Source organism: Equus caballus, chromosome 2, assembly GCF_041296265.1.
Source record: "Equus caballus isolate H_3958 breed thoroughbred chromosome 2, TB-T2T, whole genome shotgun sequence".
In the NCBI taxonomy this organism is placed as follows: Eukaryota; Metazoa; Chordata; class Mammalia; order Perissodactyla; family Equidae; genus Equus; species Equus caballus.
Genome location: NC_091685.1, coordinates 28061056 through 28079033, shown reverse-complemented (window position 1 = coordinate 28079033; position 17978 = coordinate 28061056). Strand labels below are relative to the sequence as shown.

At 39.5% G+C, this 17978-nt stretch overlaps 1 protein-coding gene across 1 annotated transcript in view; it reads left to right on the top strand.

Moving 5' to 3' along the window:
* Nucleotides 1-15369, top strand: part of STX12 (syntaxin 12) — a 33774-nt gene extending 18405 nt beyond the window's left edge. Inside the window, exons 4-9 of the mRNA XM_001917670.6 lie at nt 522-659; nt 5993-6036; nt 7364-7469; nt 11180-11252; nt 11957-12039; nt 13361-15369. Coding sequence (XP_001917705.2) covers nt 522-659; nt 5993-6036; nt 7364-7469; nt 11180-11252; nt 11957-12039; nt 13361-13453 — 537 coding nt within the window. The 3' untranslated portion in view covers nt 13454-15369. The remainder of the gene's footprint in view (nt 1-521; nt 660-5992; nt 6037-7363; nt 7470-11179; nt 11253-11956; nt 12040-13360) is intronic.
* Nucleotides 15370-17978: the final 2609 nt, after the last annotated feature.

Here is a 17978-nt window from a genome sequence, read left to right as displayed (position 1 = left end):
GTATGTGTTTTTTGAGACATAGGATCAGTAAGCTTTGTAAAGGTAGTCTGTAACTATACAAAGTAGTTTTCAGGTTCTCAAAGATTTTAAACCTTACTACAGTGTAAAGGAAAATGATTCTGTGGTTTTCATCTGTGAACTCAGTATAGAAGAATATAGTTTTAACATTTTAGCACAAAATCTCTGTTTGGATCTAGTCTGAATCCAGAGATATTTATTCTGCTTTACAATTTTCTAGGGAGCCAAAATTCTGAATTGCAGTTCCCTCTGAGATTACCCTGCAAGGTAAATGACACCCAATGCCCAGGTTTGTCAGACTGAATGAAGGAAAATTATGACTTGGCTTATAACAGGGATTTGAGTTAGCAAAGAGCAAATTTATTAATTTAAGGGAGAGGCTATTTCATAGTAATTTTCCTAGTTGAAAATCTTTCGGGGGTATAATTTTGCTTTTAATGCGAATTAAAACTAAATGAATCTAGGTTAATATGAAATTTCAAGTTCTTGTTTAATTTCCTTAGCGCCAGCAGAAACTTCAGAAGGAACGCCTCATGAATGACTTCTCTGCAGCCTTAAACAATTTCCAGGCTGTGCAGAGAAGGGTGTCTGAAAAGGAAAAGGAGAGTATTGCCAGAGCAAGAGCCGGATCTCGTCTTTCTGTAAGTTTATTCCTGAAAGAAGACTTTTGCAAATTTCAGGATGTTCTTTCCTAAAGTTGTTTTTTCCCTCTTTCACCATTAACCTTTGTTTACTATCCCCCCCAAATAATAAACATAGACATTAGCTGCTGTGAAAATGCCAGATTGGTATAATCTATATAAAAAATGTGTGTGCATTTGGTCAAAGACTAGAATATGCACAAAGGTTAAAAAAAGTGACAGGTAGAATTATGTGTAATTTTCTTTTTTCTTTTTTATTGTTATGTTGGTCTTACATTAAAAACTTGAAAAAAGAATTAATCTGTTTCCTAGAATATAACAGGCTGTGTTATTTGGACAATACATACTAGACTTAGTATTTGAAAAGAATTAACAGAATTAACAAATTCTAGGAGTGAAAAGAATTAAGAAATATTAGATTTGAACAACCCAACTTCTTGGGGCTGGCCCCGTGGCTGAGTGGTTAAGTTCACACACTCCGCTTCGGCAGCCCAGGGTTTCACTGGTTCAGATCCTGGGCGCCGACATGACACTGCTCATCAAGCCATGCTGAGGTGGCATCCCACATGCCACAACTAGAAGGACCCACAACTAAAAAAATATATACATACAACTATGTACTAGGGGACTTCGGGGAGAAAAAGGAAAAAAAATTAATTAAAAAAAACCCCCAACTTCTCAAAAATATCAAAGAACGATGAAATATTAAGGTCAAAATCTAAGAGAATGTGAGGGCCCATAGAGGTAAGCAGAGCGCTAACACTGCTGTTGCACTGAGTACATTCGCTGAGGACAAACTTGGACTTCAGTTTTGATGTCCTTATGGTATGAGGGGGGACAAAAGTCAAAGCCCAAGGTCCAAGCAAGGTGGAGAATCTAAAAGAATGTGCTCCTCAAGTTAAACTGGGCCCTAAAAGACTCCTGAGGGTATGAGTGAGCCAAAGGTAAGCCCTCCTTTCCTCCAGCGGACTGCAAAAGAATTGCATTAGCACTGAGCTGGGCCGGTGGTGGAGGAGGGCAGGCGGGAGGGGAAGTCCAGACAACACGTTGTACCACAGAGTGACCTTCAGGCAGATCTACTGCCCGAATTCATACTGCCTTAATGGTCCAAAAGCCTCAAACTTCAGGTAGTCTTGGGCTGGTAGAGTACCTAGGTGCCAGGCAGAAGCAAATACAAATCCTCTCTGATTAGACACCTTTATCCTAGTCCTGAAAGAATACCCTCAAATAGTTTTTGAAGTGTAATAAACAGCACAGTGTTAAAAATAACCAAGTACATAAACAAATAACCCTGAACAAGAGCTAGTAGAAACAGCAGTGAGGTGAAATAGACCTACAAAGACTTCACATATTAGAATTATTATTATTATTATATTATTATTATTGTGTTTCAAGAAAGAAAAGAAAATCTTGAAAACATCTTCAGGAAGCAGGAAACTACAAAAAGCTTTGGAAGAGAGTCAAAAGATTTTCTAGAATTGAAAAATATAATACGGAAATTAAAAACTTAATGGATGGATGGTTTAACTAGAAAATAGGTTAGAAGATATTATCCAGCATGTAGGGGAGAGGGTTAAGAAGTTTATTGGGGAAGAAAGATTATGAGAAATGGAGAATGAAGTGAAAGGATCTAACATGGTTTTAATTGGAGTTACAGAATGAGAGTAGAGCAGACATAGAACAGAGGTGATAGTTGAAGAGGTGATGTACCTGTACCATTAGGCTGGTAGTGTTTCAGAACTGACAAAAGACATCAATCTACAGTTTCAAAAAGCCCAACAAATCCCAAGAAGGATAAATTTAAAAATTCACAACTAATACATCAGAGAGAAACTTCAGAACACCAAAGACAGAGAAAATCATAAAAATAGCCAGGGAAACAATAGAATACCTTCAAAGCTGCAATAGTAAGATTGACAGTTGACTTCTCAACAGCAACAGTGAAAGGCAGCAGAGTGTTACCTTAAAGTTATGAAGGACAGTAACTGTCTACCTAGGATTCTAAACCCAGTGAAAATAGATATCTGGAATGAGGACTAATTGAAGACATTTTCAGCCAGAAGAGAGTTTGCTATCAGCACACCTTACTTAAGAATATTCTAGAGAATATACTTCAGGCAGAAGGAAGGCGATGCCAGATGGTAAGTGAAAAGCAGAAAGGAATAAAGAGCAAAGAAAGTAGTAAATATGTGAAAAGACAAACCACGAACAGGGAGAAGATATTGCTCTATGTATAACTGACAAAGGACTAGTATCCAGAATATATACAGAATTCCCATGAATCAATATAAAAAAGACACAACCCAATAAAACAATAGTTTCTCAAACTTTTTTTTAATTTTTTTTAAAGATTTTATTTTTTTTCCTTTTTCTCCCCAAAGCCCCCCAGTACATAGTTGTGTATTCTTCGTTGTGGGTTCTTCTAGTTGTGGCATGTGGGACGCTGCCTCAGCGTGGTTTGATGAGCAGTGCCATGTCCGCGCCCAGGATTCAAACCAACGAAACACTGGGCTGCCTACAGCGGAGCGCACGAACTTAACCACTCGGCCACAGGGCCAGCCCTGTTTCTCAAACTTTTTGATCTCAGGACCCCATTACACTTAAAAATTATTAAGGACTCCAAAGAACTTTCGTTTGTATGAATGATATCTATTGATATATATTGTGTTAAAAATTGAAATTGAGGGGCTGGCCTCTTTCTTTCTTTTTTTTTTTCTTTTTCAAAGATTGGCACCTGAGCTAACAACTGTTGCCAATTTTTTTTTTTTTTTTTGCTTTTTCTCCCCAAATCCCCCCAGTACATAGTTGTATATTTAGTTGTGGGCCCTTCTAGTTGTGGCATGTGGGACGCCGCCTCAACATGGCCTGATGAATGGTGCCATGTCTGCACCCAGGATCCGAACCAGCGAAACCCTGGGCCGCTGCAGCAGAGCACATGAACGTAACCACTCGGCCACAGGGCCGGCCCCAAACATTGTATTTCTGTATGCAGCAGAAATGCTTTATGTATACTTCCCATTTCGTCATACAGAGTATTAAAAAGACATGTATTGAGGTGTTGGGATTTAATTAATTAATCATTTTAATGGCTTCATTAAGGACAAACTGTCTTTCCCCCCCGTGTGTGATAATGAAGAATACAATAATCTTCCTACAGTTCGGTGCCACTGCCTTGATTCATGTTAAAGTGCCAGCAGTTTTATCTACCTTTATTTTTGTTCCATGAGTGCAAATGTCAACACAGTGAAAAAGGCAAATAAAATCTTAGTATTATTTTGAATGAGTCAAACAAATGGAAGGGTATTGACTTTTTAAAAAGTCATGGAATTGAAGATTAAAACCACAATGAGATACTATTTCATGTCCAAAAGACAGGCAAAAATTTACAATTCTGTGAACACCGAGGGTGGTTGTTGTGGATATAATGCAATAGGAACTTTCCTACCTGGCTGGTGGTAGTGTGAATTGGAACAACCGCTGGAAAACATTTTGGCTGTATGTTCAGAACACATGCATACTTTATGACCCAGCAGTTCTACCCTAGAGAAAACTGGCTGTTTGTACCAGTATATATGTACAAGAATGTTCATAGAAGCATTGTTTGCAGTAGTCAAAAATTGGAAAGATCCAAATGTCCACCAAAAGTAGAAGAATAAATACATTGTGGTATATTCACACACTATGATATATAGCAAAGAAAATGAACCAACCACGGTTACACTCAGCCTCAGGCATGGATCTAGCATAATCTGGCGTGATACAATCAAAGCATGAAAGAATACACACAGCATAATTCCATTCATTTAAAGTTCAAAATCAGGTAAAATGATATTAAATAAGGATACAGGGGTCGACCTGGTGGCAGTGGTTGGGTTCACGTACTCCACTTCGGCATTCCCTGGTTCGCAAATTTGGATCCCAGGCATGGACCTACACATTGTTCATTAAGCCATGCTGTGGCAGCGTCCCATAGACAAAATAGCAGAGTATTGGGGCTGGCACCATGGCCAAGCAGTTAAGTTTGCACGCTGTGCTTTGGTGGTGTGGGTTTGGCTCCTGGGTGTGGACATAGCATCGCTCATCAAGCCATGCTGAGGCAGCATCCCACATAGCAGAACTAGAAGGACCCACAACTAGAATATACAACTATGTACTGGGAGTCTTTGGGGAGAAGGGGAAACAAAAGAAGATTGGCAACAGATTTTAGCTCAGGTGCCAATCTTTAAAAAAAAAATGGAGGATTGACACAGATGTTAACTCAGCAGCAATCTTCCTCAAGCAAGAAGAGAAAGATTGGCGACAGATGTTAGCTCAGGCCAATCTTCATAACCAAGAAAAAAAAAAAGGGATGCATACCACTATTTTAGAAATGCAAGAAAATGATTAACATAAAGTCAGAATAATGTTTAATTTAAACGAGAGAGAGGGGGTTGTAATTGGAGAAGGGCACTGAGATAGGCTTTCGAACGCTAGCAGTGTTTTGTTTCTTGATCTGGGGAAAAAGTAAAAATTAAAAAAAAAAAACAGTGTTCCTCTGGATGGGTAGAATTTTGAAATGTTCTTCATTTTGCTTTTACTTTTAATCATTGCTATTATAAAAAGGGAAAGCTTTTTAAAAATGATAATAGGGGGCTGGCCCTGTGGCTGAGTGGTTAGGTTCGCATGCTGTGCTTCACTGGCCCAGGGTTTCGCCAGTTCGGATCCTGGGCACGGACATGGCGCCACTCATCAGGCCATGCTGAGGCAGCATCCCACATGCCACAACTAGAAGGACCTACAACTAGAATAGACAGCTATGTACTGGGAGGCTTTGAGGAGAAGAAGAAGGGAAAAAAATAATAGATTACGCTTTTAACGTTTTTTCTTAGTTTTTAAATCACAAAACTAAAAATGCCTTAGACTGATTTTTGCAGTGAGTTTGCCACTTTTCTACCTAATGTACTATAAATGTACATTTTTAAAACTCTTTGCATGTTTTAAAAATGTTTCCTTGCAAGTTTTCAACTCTTTCCCTTAATCCACCTCCCTCCAAATTTTAAAATAGGTTATCATTATTATTATTTTTTATTCCTCTCTCCTGCCCATGTTCTCTCCATCCTGTTCAGTATGGTTTCTGTTCTGAGCCCAAACTGGAATGCCGACTCGCTTTCAACTACTTCACACCCATTTCCTAGTCGAGACAGATGGCCAGAGCCCTGTGGCGTCTTAACAGATCCTGTTGGAGCCAAGGGATGTTGCTTCTTTATATTGTAGCTAAAGGAAGCCATTGTTTTGTGTGTCTGTCTGTGACATGTTTCTGGATAACAGCAGCAATAATGCCATCTGCTTTCTAGGCCGAGGAGAGGCAAAGAGAGGAGCAGCTCGTCTCATTTGACAGGTAAAGAAATTATTCATATAGCCTGCTGGATAGTTGAGATAGGATTCTATAGTTTATACTTACTTTTAATTTAAACAATCAATGAGCAAAAGGAGGAAAAATAAAGGAAGACCTGGAGTGGGTAACTTACAATCCACCAAATAAAAAAGTCAAAACTGTGGACTTTTCCAAGATCTTTGAATTATAGAAGGAATAATTTCAAAGTAAATAAAAAATTCCAAGAAACCCCTAATGTCTGTGTGTTGGGGAGAAGGCCAGGTTCACTAGGAATAAGTACGAACCCACAAATCTTCAGATTAGGAGGTCTAAATCATTTTATGTCTAATTCAGCTTTAAGTTCTTCAGAGTTCTTGGGTCTCTTGCTTCTCATCTCTAAAATGGAGGCAACCCATCCTTCTAGGAGTATTAACAGAAAAAGCAGACAATTTGTGTCTGAAAGATGTCTCCTTTCTTAACTTCTCCAAACTGAATTAACTAATTCCATAGAAATATATTTGTGGTATTAGTTCAAAACTTAAAATGTTTAATCATAGATATGTATGTTTCCCCCGCTATACTGTGAGCACCTCAGAGGCCTGAGGTGCTGTCTTACGTAGTTTTGTATCTCCAGCACATGGAGGAAATTCTTTAAATATTGTGGAGATGATGTGTGATTTATGCATACTGTTGGAAAAATGCTGAATACTGGATTTTCAAAGTGCTTCATGTCTAGTACAGTATGTTGTATGCGTTTCTTCTAAATATGGTACCTGAAAAGGAGAGTTACAACACTTCATTAGCTTTTTACTTTAGTTATCTGTTAAGAGGCATTAAACCCAAAGGATAACCTCAAGAAGATTCCTGAAAACCAGGACATGTGATTCTGTTGGACTACTTGGCGCAGCACTGACAGGTCACTTAGCCTGCTCTCCTCCACCTATTTAGTACCCAAGACACCAACACAGCTTGCACTTGGAGAGTGCCCTGGAAGAGAATGGGCCAGTATACTTCATTAACTTCAAATCTCTGCCTGCTTTTCTCATCTAGCAAGCCATAGCAAGATTGCAGAGTGTACCCCTCCATGGAAACAGCAAGGAGTCCTGTCCCTCATAATTCTCCTTCATCTCAGTTTTGCCCAAGAAAGGCGAGCCTTTGTTTTCTTGGTGTTATCAGCTTTTTGCCTCTGGATATGAAGGAAAGTGGCCCTCGGGAACTTGGTATTGCTATCCAAGGGGCTGGAGCCCTGGGAAGGTCTCTGCAGAGGCTCTGCTGCAGTAGGGGTGTTGTAGATATGGCTCAGACACACTTTAGAGAAGAGGAATCAGCTAGTGTGCTTGTCTCCCTGCAGCCATGAGGAGTGGAACCAGATGCAGAGCCAGGAGGATGAGGTGGCCATCACTGAGCAGGATCTGGAACTTATTAAAGAGAGGGAAACAGCGATTCGGCAGCTGGAGGTGAGAGCCAGCCCGTGGCTTTTGTTTGACTCAATATATCTGCACTCTCTAATCCACCTGGATTTTCTCTTGGTGGTTATGAAAAAGTAGGAAATGAGTTGTGTGATTTGCATGTTAGGTCTCAATGGTGAATTTGAACTACTCTTGTGATGGGATTGGCCATGGTGCCCAAGAATAGCCAAATCCTTTCCTCAATCACCGCATCTTATGGTGATACGAGTCTCCATGAGAATATGCATGGAGAACAGAGCAAGGCAAACAAATATTTTATTGCTCATTAAGCCTTTGCCCCCAGACTTCACTGCCACCTCTAGGTTAGGAGGGGTCTGTGGAGAGCCCCTTTGTTTAGTCTGAATAGCTCAGAATAAAGGCAGGCCAGAAGGTTTGCTCCATTTTCGTGCATCCCAATGTCCAGTCCCAAGTTGTGGATAGCACTTCAGTGAGTCAGAGAAATAGGAATAGTTTTTGAGGTGGGGGTTGTGGGAGAGGTCTTTCTTGACCTGAATTTCCAACTTTAACTTTGCACAGTTGTTACTGAACCAAAGTGGGTTCCCTCCTGGCAATTTAAACCAGACTCTACACCAGAAGTAGTTGTCTCACAAAGTATATTTGCAGCAAATAGGAGACCATGAGGAATCATTTCCAAAGTCGTGCGTCCCGGAACAAAGGGAAGCAGGAACGTTTATTTCCGATGGGGAATGAATATTCAAAAGGGAGAGGTGGGTATTCGCTTGAGCAGGCTCAGTTGGAAAACATGCTTCCACATACACTGCAGGTTATGGTAATAAGGCCTAAGCTCCTCCTGGGGAGATCTTAGCATTAAAAATGAGGCAAAGGTCACAGGTGTAGCTCTCCTGGTGAGGCTTGGTCTGGTTCAGGGTGGTTGGTGATTGCATCTCCTTCACATAACAAAAGGAAAAAGAGCAATTTGGAAAAACAGTTAAAATATCCAACCCCACCCTTGAGTTTCTTGGGGTAATTAGTCGGTGACACAATGACCCATAAAATATCCTTAAATCTGAGTAGTTTTCTCCTCCATGGAGGCAGAAGAATTTTTATGGAGGCTTCATTGCCATCCCTGGGGGACAGTGGGGAGGAGGCGGCTGTGGAGAGGAGAAACTTGGAGCTCTTCCTTGACCTTCATCTGTGGCAGTGGTTTTGAATCCTGGCTGCACATTAGAATCACTTGGAGATTTTTTTTTAAATACCGCAGCTCTCCTTCCCCACCCACTAATTATTAGTTTGGACTGTATGAAATGCCTATTTTTTTGTAGGTTAAAAATGGTGTAAAAATATCTACAAGAGGCCCTGGGCATGGAGAAGTTTTTTACAAACTTCCTAGGTGATTATCATGTGCAGTCAGGGTTGTGACCCACTGCCCTAGAGCCCATCAGCGTCTGTTTTTAGATGGGACAGTTCCTCCTCAAGTTTGATTATTTTATTGCCTGCAAAGATGTCATATCTTTTCTCTTACTCACCTCCTGCTAGTAATCATGGACTTGGTTCTCTAAATTAGAAATGCTGTTATAGCAGAGAGTAGAGTGAGACGTGGAGTTAAGGAAAGGAGTGTAGCATAGTGGGTCTTAGGAATGTAATGGGCACTTCCCATTTAACAGAATTAAGTTCAAATTCTTTAGCCGGGGCTCAATTTTCATATCCAGTCATTTCTTACATCTAACATACAATTCTAATGGGGAAAAAAACAAACTCCTGTGTGTCTCCTCTACTCTCACACTACACATCTGGTACTTCGGGCCAACAATGTGTGGGTTTTTCCACATCAAGCAATTCTGCAACACCAGCTGGATGTCCTTCAATTTAACTAGATTCTGACATTACCTGGAGTTAGCATCAGATCCCACAGGTTAAGGGTTCGGTCCCATAAGACTGAGCTCCTCCCCACCACCTCAGACGCCAGTTGCAAGTCCAGGTTGTCCCCTGTGCTTCTGACTGACAGGCCATAAATTGGAGGTTCCCATGACCTCCTCCTTGGGTTTGATTAATTTGCTAGAGCAGCTCACAGACCTCAGGAAAACAATTTACTTCCATGAGTACCGGTTTACTATAAAAGGATACAACTCGGGAACAGCCAGAGGGAAGAGATGCATAAGGCAAGGTGTGTGGGAAGGGGGCAGAGCTTCCATGCCATCTCCAGGCGCACCATTCTCTCAGCACCTTCACCAGCGCAGAAGCTCTCTGAACCCCATCGTTTAGGATTTTTATGGAGGCTTCATTGCGAGGGCATGATTGATTAAATCATTGGCCATTGGTGATTGGTTCAACCTCCAGCCTCCCTCCCCTCCTCTAATCACAAGGTTGCTTTCCCTGGCCACCAGACCCCATCCTTAGGGGCTTGCCAAGTCAAGTCCCCAGCAACTAGCAGACTGTTCCAACTACGGTAGACTCTTAGCAAGTAATTGAGATGCTGGCAAGAACTGTTCTTGCCAAGTTCTGAGTAGGAAGTCATTGCTGGCAAGGCATCGTTTTTTATCGTAGCATTCTGAGAGGCAGTGTATTGCAATTGAAAGAGCATGGGCTTTAGAGATATAATCCTGGCTGCCATGCTCAGTTTCCTCACTGAGGTGCTATGTGACTAGATAAGTTACATAACCTCTCTGTGCCTCCTTATCCTCAAAGATAACTTACTTCATAGAGTAACTGAATGATTAATTTTAAGTATCATTGAGGCGTGGTAACATAATGAAAACATCATGAATTTTTAATTCACAGTTCTGCCACTTGTTAGCTGTGAGACCTTGGAAAAGACAGTCATTAAACCTCTCTGAGCCCCAATTTTTTTTTCTGTAGAATGGGGATAATATGTCTCATTGAGTTGTCATGAGGACCAATTAAGTTAAGTAATAGTTAATAATAGCTAACACTTATGAAGTGCTTATTGCACAGTTCTAAGAATTTTAAATATATTAATTTATTTACTACTTCTGAAACCCTATGAGATGGGTACTGTCATTATCCACATTTTAGAGGGGAGAGTCCAGAGAAGTTCTTAACTTCAGGTTGCATAACAAGACTGTGGAAGATTAAGGTCACACAGCAAGACTATGGGCTCTCTATAGCTGACAGGCTCCAAGAGTCTGTGCTTTTAATTACCTACCTGGTATAGTACTTGGCATATAGTAGGCACTTTTGTTGTTAGTGCCATTGAGTTGATTCCAACCCCTGGTGACCCTGTGTACAGCAGAGTAGAACCCTGCCTGGTCTTTTTGCACCATCCTCTCACCTCCTGTTGCTATGTCAGGCAATGCACTCCTGCTTCGTGGTGAATTTATTTGGAAGTGGGTGTCCGGGTCCTTCTTCCTAATCTGTCTTAGTCTGTAAGCTACGCTGAAACCTGTTGACCATGGGTGACCCTGCTGGTATTTGAAATACCAGTGGCATAGTTTTCAGCATCACAGCAACACATGGCTGCCACAGTAAGACAACCAACAGACGAGTGATGTGGTTCTCTGATCAGGAGAGGAACCTGGATCTTGGCAATGAGAGCATAGAATCTTAACCCCTATACCACCAGGGCTGGCATTTAGTAAATGTTAATGATTATCTTTATTTTCATTTTACGTTCATGGAGGAAGCATGATATCTAAGCCTTAAAAACACATATGTTAATAGCCAAAACTTTAGGTAAGTAGAGGAAATGAATCTTCTAACATGTTGCTTAATGTTAGTTAATTGTTTTTTGTGTTCCTTAGGCTGACATTTTGGATGTCAATCAGATATTTAAAGATTTGGCCATGATGATCCATGACCAGGGTGATCTGATTGGTATGTATTATTGATACCTTTAACATACAGGTGAGTTGATAGTGTTTGTGTGCAAAAAAGTCAGTAAGATGTGTCTTAGGAATTTAGGAATGCCATTTAAAAATTATTAAATTCATTTTCTTAGCAGTTTTCTTAAGTTGTCAAATGTAAAAGTTAAAGTGAGGCCTCCATGAATGCTCAGCTCCATTCACTTGCCATAGCCTCTTGGTAAATCTTTGGCTGTTTAGGGAAATAGCTGTCAGCTTCCCAGTTTTTCTCTCCAGAAACTTGCACAGTTATAGGATTAGTAACTCTTTTTTTTAAGCTTTTTATTTGGAAATAATTTCAAGTTTATAAACAATTACAAAAATAAAAATACTACAAGGAACTTCTTTGTAACCTTTACCCAGATTTATCTCTTGTTAACATTCTAGCCCATTTGCTTTTTATTTACTCTCACTCCTTCTCTCTCTATATGTATATACATAACTTTTTCTGAACCAGTTGTGGATGAGTTGTGTATTTCATAACCCTTTACCCCCAAATACTTCAGTATTTATTTCCAAAGAATAGGGCTGTTCTCTCAGGGAATTAGTAACTTTTGATTTCATGGCTGGATAGTTGGAATGGTGGTGGAGAAACCAGGACCCCTAACATCAGAAGTCAGTTTGCTGTCTTGAAACATGTGAGTGTGGTAAAACATCCACTGTCCTTCTTTTTTGCAGATAGCATAGAAGCCAATGTGGAAAGCTCAGAGGTACATGTAGAAAGAGCCACTGATCAGTTACAGCAAGCTGCTTACTATCAGGTAAAAGCAGGTACCAAAAAAAGCCACTCTGTGCTGCAGACTTTATGGGCCATCAGAGTACACTGACACATTGAGAACAGCTGCAGGCTTTTGCTTAGGCTTAAGCTGGAGGCAAGTAGTCATAACTGCAGTCCCAATTCCATTTTTAGCATTTTCCTTTGCAGAGAGGAAAGGCATCAAACCTTGAATAAACTTTCCTAAAAGCTTCTTAGCTACAAAGCTAACCCCATAAGCTACATGTTAGCTAAATCTGGTATAAGGCTAATTTTATATCCTGAACAGCTAAAATTTGTTTCAATTAGGATAGTAGTAGGTACAAAGGAGGACTTTGCAGATACTTTGTTGACTGTTGTCACAGAGAATGGACATAGAATCAACTCCATCTGCTATTTATTTATGAATAAATAGGGGTTTATCATTTTGGGGTTATTTATCTATGAATAAATAGGGGTTAATCATTCTACTTTCTATAAAGTGATATTCTTCTACATGTTAGTTGAAACTCTGGTTTTATGACTTATCTGGGTCTTTATCTCAGTGTACAGATATTGAGAATGAGGTCCATCTCATTTCTCCTCAATTTGGTGTTGCATGGCTTTTTAGAAATACCTAGCATTTCAGTCATTTTCCATGTTCCTAGGGTATCTGTGGTTTACATGGGAATGTTCTTAAAGAAACTTGTATTTAATAATAGTATTTCCTTTTAAAAACCCAGTGATGACTTTAGTATCTAACAGTAAAGGAACAATTAAGGAAATTACATATATCCACTCAATGACATATTATGTGGGAATTAAAAGAGATGTTTATGAAGAGTTTATAATAAAATTTTTATGCTAAAATGTTAAGTCAGAAAAACATCAAACTGATACAGTATGATCCCAATTATGTCAAATGACAATATGCATAGACAAAAGATGAGAAGGAAATACAATCAAAATGTCAACAGTTTTATCCGTGGGTGATTATTTTCTCTTCTTTCTGCTTGTCTGTATTTTTTACAGTGAACATTAAATTTTATAATAGTTATAAAACTTCTTTAAAATACACATGCACAAATAACTTATTGCAAATAATGGCTAGTAGTATAGGTATAAACAGTTCCTTTGCAAAATTGTATTTGGGAGCCTGGCATTAGAACTCGCACTACTGCCTAGTGCTGGTAACTTTTGAGATTTTGGGAAAGTGTCTGCATATTCATGCGTGGATAGAGTTAATTCTGAATTACCAGGAGGCAGATTTACGAAGCACTCTTTGAGTCTTAGATATAAAAAATTTTACTTGTTTCATGAGTGTCTTCTTTACATATTTCTCTCCTCAGAAAAAGTCTCGCAAGAAGATCTGTATCCTGGTGCTTGTCCTGTCAGTGATTATTGTAATCTTGGTACTTACTTTGTGCCTAGTTAATAAATGAAGTGCTTGCCTCAGAGCCTTCTCCCGCGGAGCTGTTTTCGAGGGCAAGAGCTTGTTGGAGTCTTGCCAGAACAAACTGATCACAAGAAGAGAGCATACACCAGAACGTCCTGTAATAATTTAGTTAGAAACTAACTACTAACTAGTCCTTGGAATTAGTGACCTATGGAGACAGTATTTATCAGTTTATGTGTACATTTTATTGATTTCTCAAATTAGGAATTAATTTATATGGATTTGCTTTCTCTTGCATTCTAATTAGCCTTCATCCCAAGTATCTACTGAAAATTCCATTCTAGATATTCTTGTTTTGACAGGTGACACTACAGTCTTGTAATATTGTCTTTTTATGTGTACAAGATTTATCTTTTTACTAGCAACTGAGATAGAATTACTTTCTGGCACCCAGCATATTGGAGTCTGTCAGACTGTATAATAAGCCAGCAATTTTTATTCTTTAACATTTTAATTTGAATTTTTAAGAAACCTATTCTTTATCTGCTTTGAAAGATTTTGGCAGTGTATTTAACTGGAAAGTAAAAAATTGCACACGTGATCCGATTAAATGAGAAGTATTTATTGGAGCTGGCCAGTCGTTGGGGTACATATTAATCTGGGTTTAAAGTTTACTTTATTATCTGCTAGTGTCATCCACAGCACTTCACCCATATACACACTAAAACATCTTACTCACTTTTGAAAAGTTTAATTTAATTAACACTACTATTCTCTATGAGGTCCGTCTCCCACCTGTCTGTATAGAAAGGGAGAATTAGACAAAGCATGCTTTTGGCAAGCAAATAGGAATTGTTTGGAATGATTTAATCTTTTTGTTATTGTTGTTCAGTTGTGTTTCTACATTCCTGGTGAATGATCAATGTTACTTACTGTCAAAAGGCTGCCCCCTGTCCTACAAGGGTTGCTTTTAAAAGCTAGTCTGAAGTTGGTTTAAAATTTAGTCCTGTGAACCTGCTGATAAAGCAAAGAAAAGGTTCATTTTTGTACATAATACTAGTTTGGAATAGTGATGTTAGATTTATCCTAATTTATGAACAAGAGATTAATCTCTCCGTGCATAGTTTTAGACAAAAAATGTTTCAATAAAAGATTGCTGTCTTGTAATATAAATGTTGTCCACTTCCCTTTTTCACAGGTCTAGAGCAGTTAAAGAGAATAATTTCTTTAGGCTCTCACATAAATGTGAATTAGGCCAACAATTTCAGTTCATCCTTTAGTGAATTAGAGGATTTGGCTACCCTGGATATATTTATATTCATTTCTTCCACTCCCTTTGATGTTACTTAATCTTTTACTCAACTAATGTGAACAACAGGGAAACAAGGGCCCAAACGCATAAGTTTCTTTACATTCTTTACCATTCCACCCACTTAATACAAATAAACATTTTAAAAGCTTTTGTAGTAAGGTTTTATGAGTTAACATGCTAATGTGATAGATATTAGGTAATGCGCTATCCGGAGAAAAATTGAGACCTGCAAGAAGACTGGCGATCAGGTGACTTGATTTGGTGGTAGAATAGGCACTACTGTGGTCCTTTCCTTGAAAACCAAGATGGAGCTATTGGGCTGTCACAGTAGCCCATGCAGCAGCTTCAGAGCTAATTCCTTGGTTCTATGATCACTGCCCCTTCAGCTCCAAGTCCACAGCTGGACTTGGATACATCATTTGTACCATTCCAGGCAAGAAAAAAGTCTTGGTTGTGAAAAACGATTTCAGTTTGGGTAACTTGAAGCCACCATAGTTCTGTTCTGTAAGACATACTCTGTAATCTAATGGTGGTGGTAATAGTGGTCATGGGTAGCAAATATGGCCTTGGCCTGGAATTTGAATGGCTTGGAATTTGTGGTAGTTGCCAAGAGGTTCTGCTAGATGGTCCTAATAAACCTGTTCACAGAATCCTCCTTATGTGTACTCTGTTCATCTTTGGGGGCACCATGGTCTGGGACAGTGGTTCTTAACCATGGCTTCACATTAGAAACTAAAAAAATACCGATACCTACCTAGGTGCCCCTGCCACAAAATTCTTTTTCTTTTTTGGAAGATTAGCCCTGAGCTAACATCTGCTGCCAATCCTCCTCTTTTTGCTGAGGAAGGCGGGCCCTAAGCTAACATCTGTGCCCATCTTCCTCCACGTTATATGTGGGACGCCTGCTACTGCATGGCGTGCCAAGTAGTGCCATGTCCGCACCCGAGATCGGAACTGTTGAACCCTGGGCCACTGAAGCGGAACATGTGCACTTAACTGCTGTGCCACCGGGCCGGCCCCAAAATTCTAATTTAGTTAGTTTGGAGTATAGCCGGGCATAGGGACTTTGAAGAGCTCCAGATAATTCTTGTGTGTAACCGTGTTTGAGAGCCATTGGTTTGGAGGTCAAAAACTAGACTGGGGTACAGACGGCCTGGAGAATCTTAGCTCTGCCATTAACTTGCTGCAGGTATTTGCACAAGTCATTTAACCCATAAGCCCCAAGTTTTCTCAATAGCTCTCTTCTATGATAAAATTCTCTGAATATAAGGAACACAGGGGTTTGGTCTGAACATACAAATTCTATATTTGCCTGTCTATTCCTTTCCTTTTCTCTTCCCCTTTTCTCTTTCCTTGATGGAATGTTCTAGAAGTACTGGGCAGATCTAGCATTCTCTCTTCAAGTGAATTAAAACTGTAGTACTGCATAGGGTAAAGTAGAAATAATATCACACTGGCCACATCATCTGGGAATGTTTCAGAACAAGAACTTGCTACCTGCTGATCTGATGCTCCCAGGGCAGTTTTTCGTTTGTTTTGCTAAGGGGTGGTGATACACTGCTTTGTACCATTGGGCAAAAATATCAAAATGCAATTAGCATTCAATCAGTACAAAGTAAACACCCTGAGCCTCCCCTATTCAGTTTTTTTCCCTCCTATTCAGAGGTTGTCCTCATTCATGAGGATGAAGCTTTTGCTTTTGGTCACTAAATGCAGACTAGAACCCAACTCATATTTCATTCTATCCTGTTTCCTAGGACTAGGATTCCTAGGAATCACCTGCTTCCTTCCTGCTTTTCTAAGCATGTTTAGTATCCCTGGGTTTCAAAGGATTTTTCAGTATTGCTTTCTAGCACTATGAAATACAACTACTTTAGAATTTCCAATTAACCAGTAATTAGTTTGAAAGGTTTTGATTCCTAACCCCCAATTCTACTTTTAGGCCAACTGAGTAGTTCATTTTAATACTTATCCAAAGTGAAACTTGTTTGACAGTCTTAGCACTTAATTTTTAAAGAATAAACTTGAAATAAGAGAATTTTTAATGTTGGAGTGTGACTAAGGACCAAGTTTTTACCAGTCCATGGAGAAATGAGAAAAATGATGTAGTGGGCTTTTTAAAGTACCATCTTTGAGTCTGAGCTAATGACCTTCCAACTTTTTATGACTGGCACCTGAGCTAACAACTGTTGCCAATCTTTTTTTTTTTCTTCTCCCCAAAGCCCCCCAGTACATAGTTGTATATTCTAGTTGTGAGTGCCTCTGGTTGTGCTATGTGGGACACCGCCTCAGCGTGGCCTGATGAGCGGTGCCATGTCCGCGCCCAGGATCCGAACCAGCGAAACCCCAGGCCACTGAAGTAGAGTGTGCAAACGTAAGCACTCAGCCATAGGGCCCGGCCCCTGACCTTCCAACTTTTTAAAAAGGATATTTCAAGATTATAAAAATGAAAATATGGTGATGTTAGATGGCAGTGTTCATTTTTAAATCTCCTTAGTTGGCAAAATAAAAGTTGATACTCCTCTATTACTTTTTTTTCTGGTCCATGACATCTCTAACATTTGTGAACCACTCATCTCTACTAGCCCCATCACTTTATAACTGAAGAAGCTGAGGCCAGGAGTAGCAGTCTAATACAGGAATTTATAGGCTTGAGGAAGTGCTCTGCATGCGAATGGTCATTTGTAAGGTAATGTTTGAGCCCTTCCTACCAGCAATTTACTATGCTAAATGTTGTGTTTTACATTTTACATTTATTATCTTATACCCACAAAACCATCTAGGAGATGTATTTTTCTTTTCCCCTTTTTATGGATTAGGAACTTGAAGCATAGTAAATAAGCAACCTGCCCATGGACACACAATTTGGGACTGTTGGAGCCAGGATTTGATCTCAAGCACTCAGACTTCAAAACCACACCTTTAGATGCTATACAGTGTCGCCATGCATCATTGATATAAACTGTCCTGCGCACCACCTCTTTCACGAAGCTTTCTCTAAAAACCTGTAGTAGTAGCAATTTCTACCCAAGTTTTCAGGAACATCTTTTCTTCCATCAGCACCTTGTGAACTTTTCATTCACCGCCCTGCTAAAAGCAGCCACCTGCTCACACTGTCGATACACACACACACAATCTTTTCAGTGTCTCTATTTGATCACTCATATATCAAAGATGTTTTAAGAAAGTTTTCTGACAAAAACTGTGCTCCTAATGTCTTTAGATTCTATTCTAAGAAAGCCTCAAAGTCTACAAAATT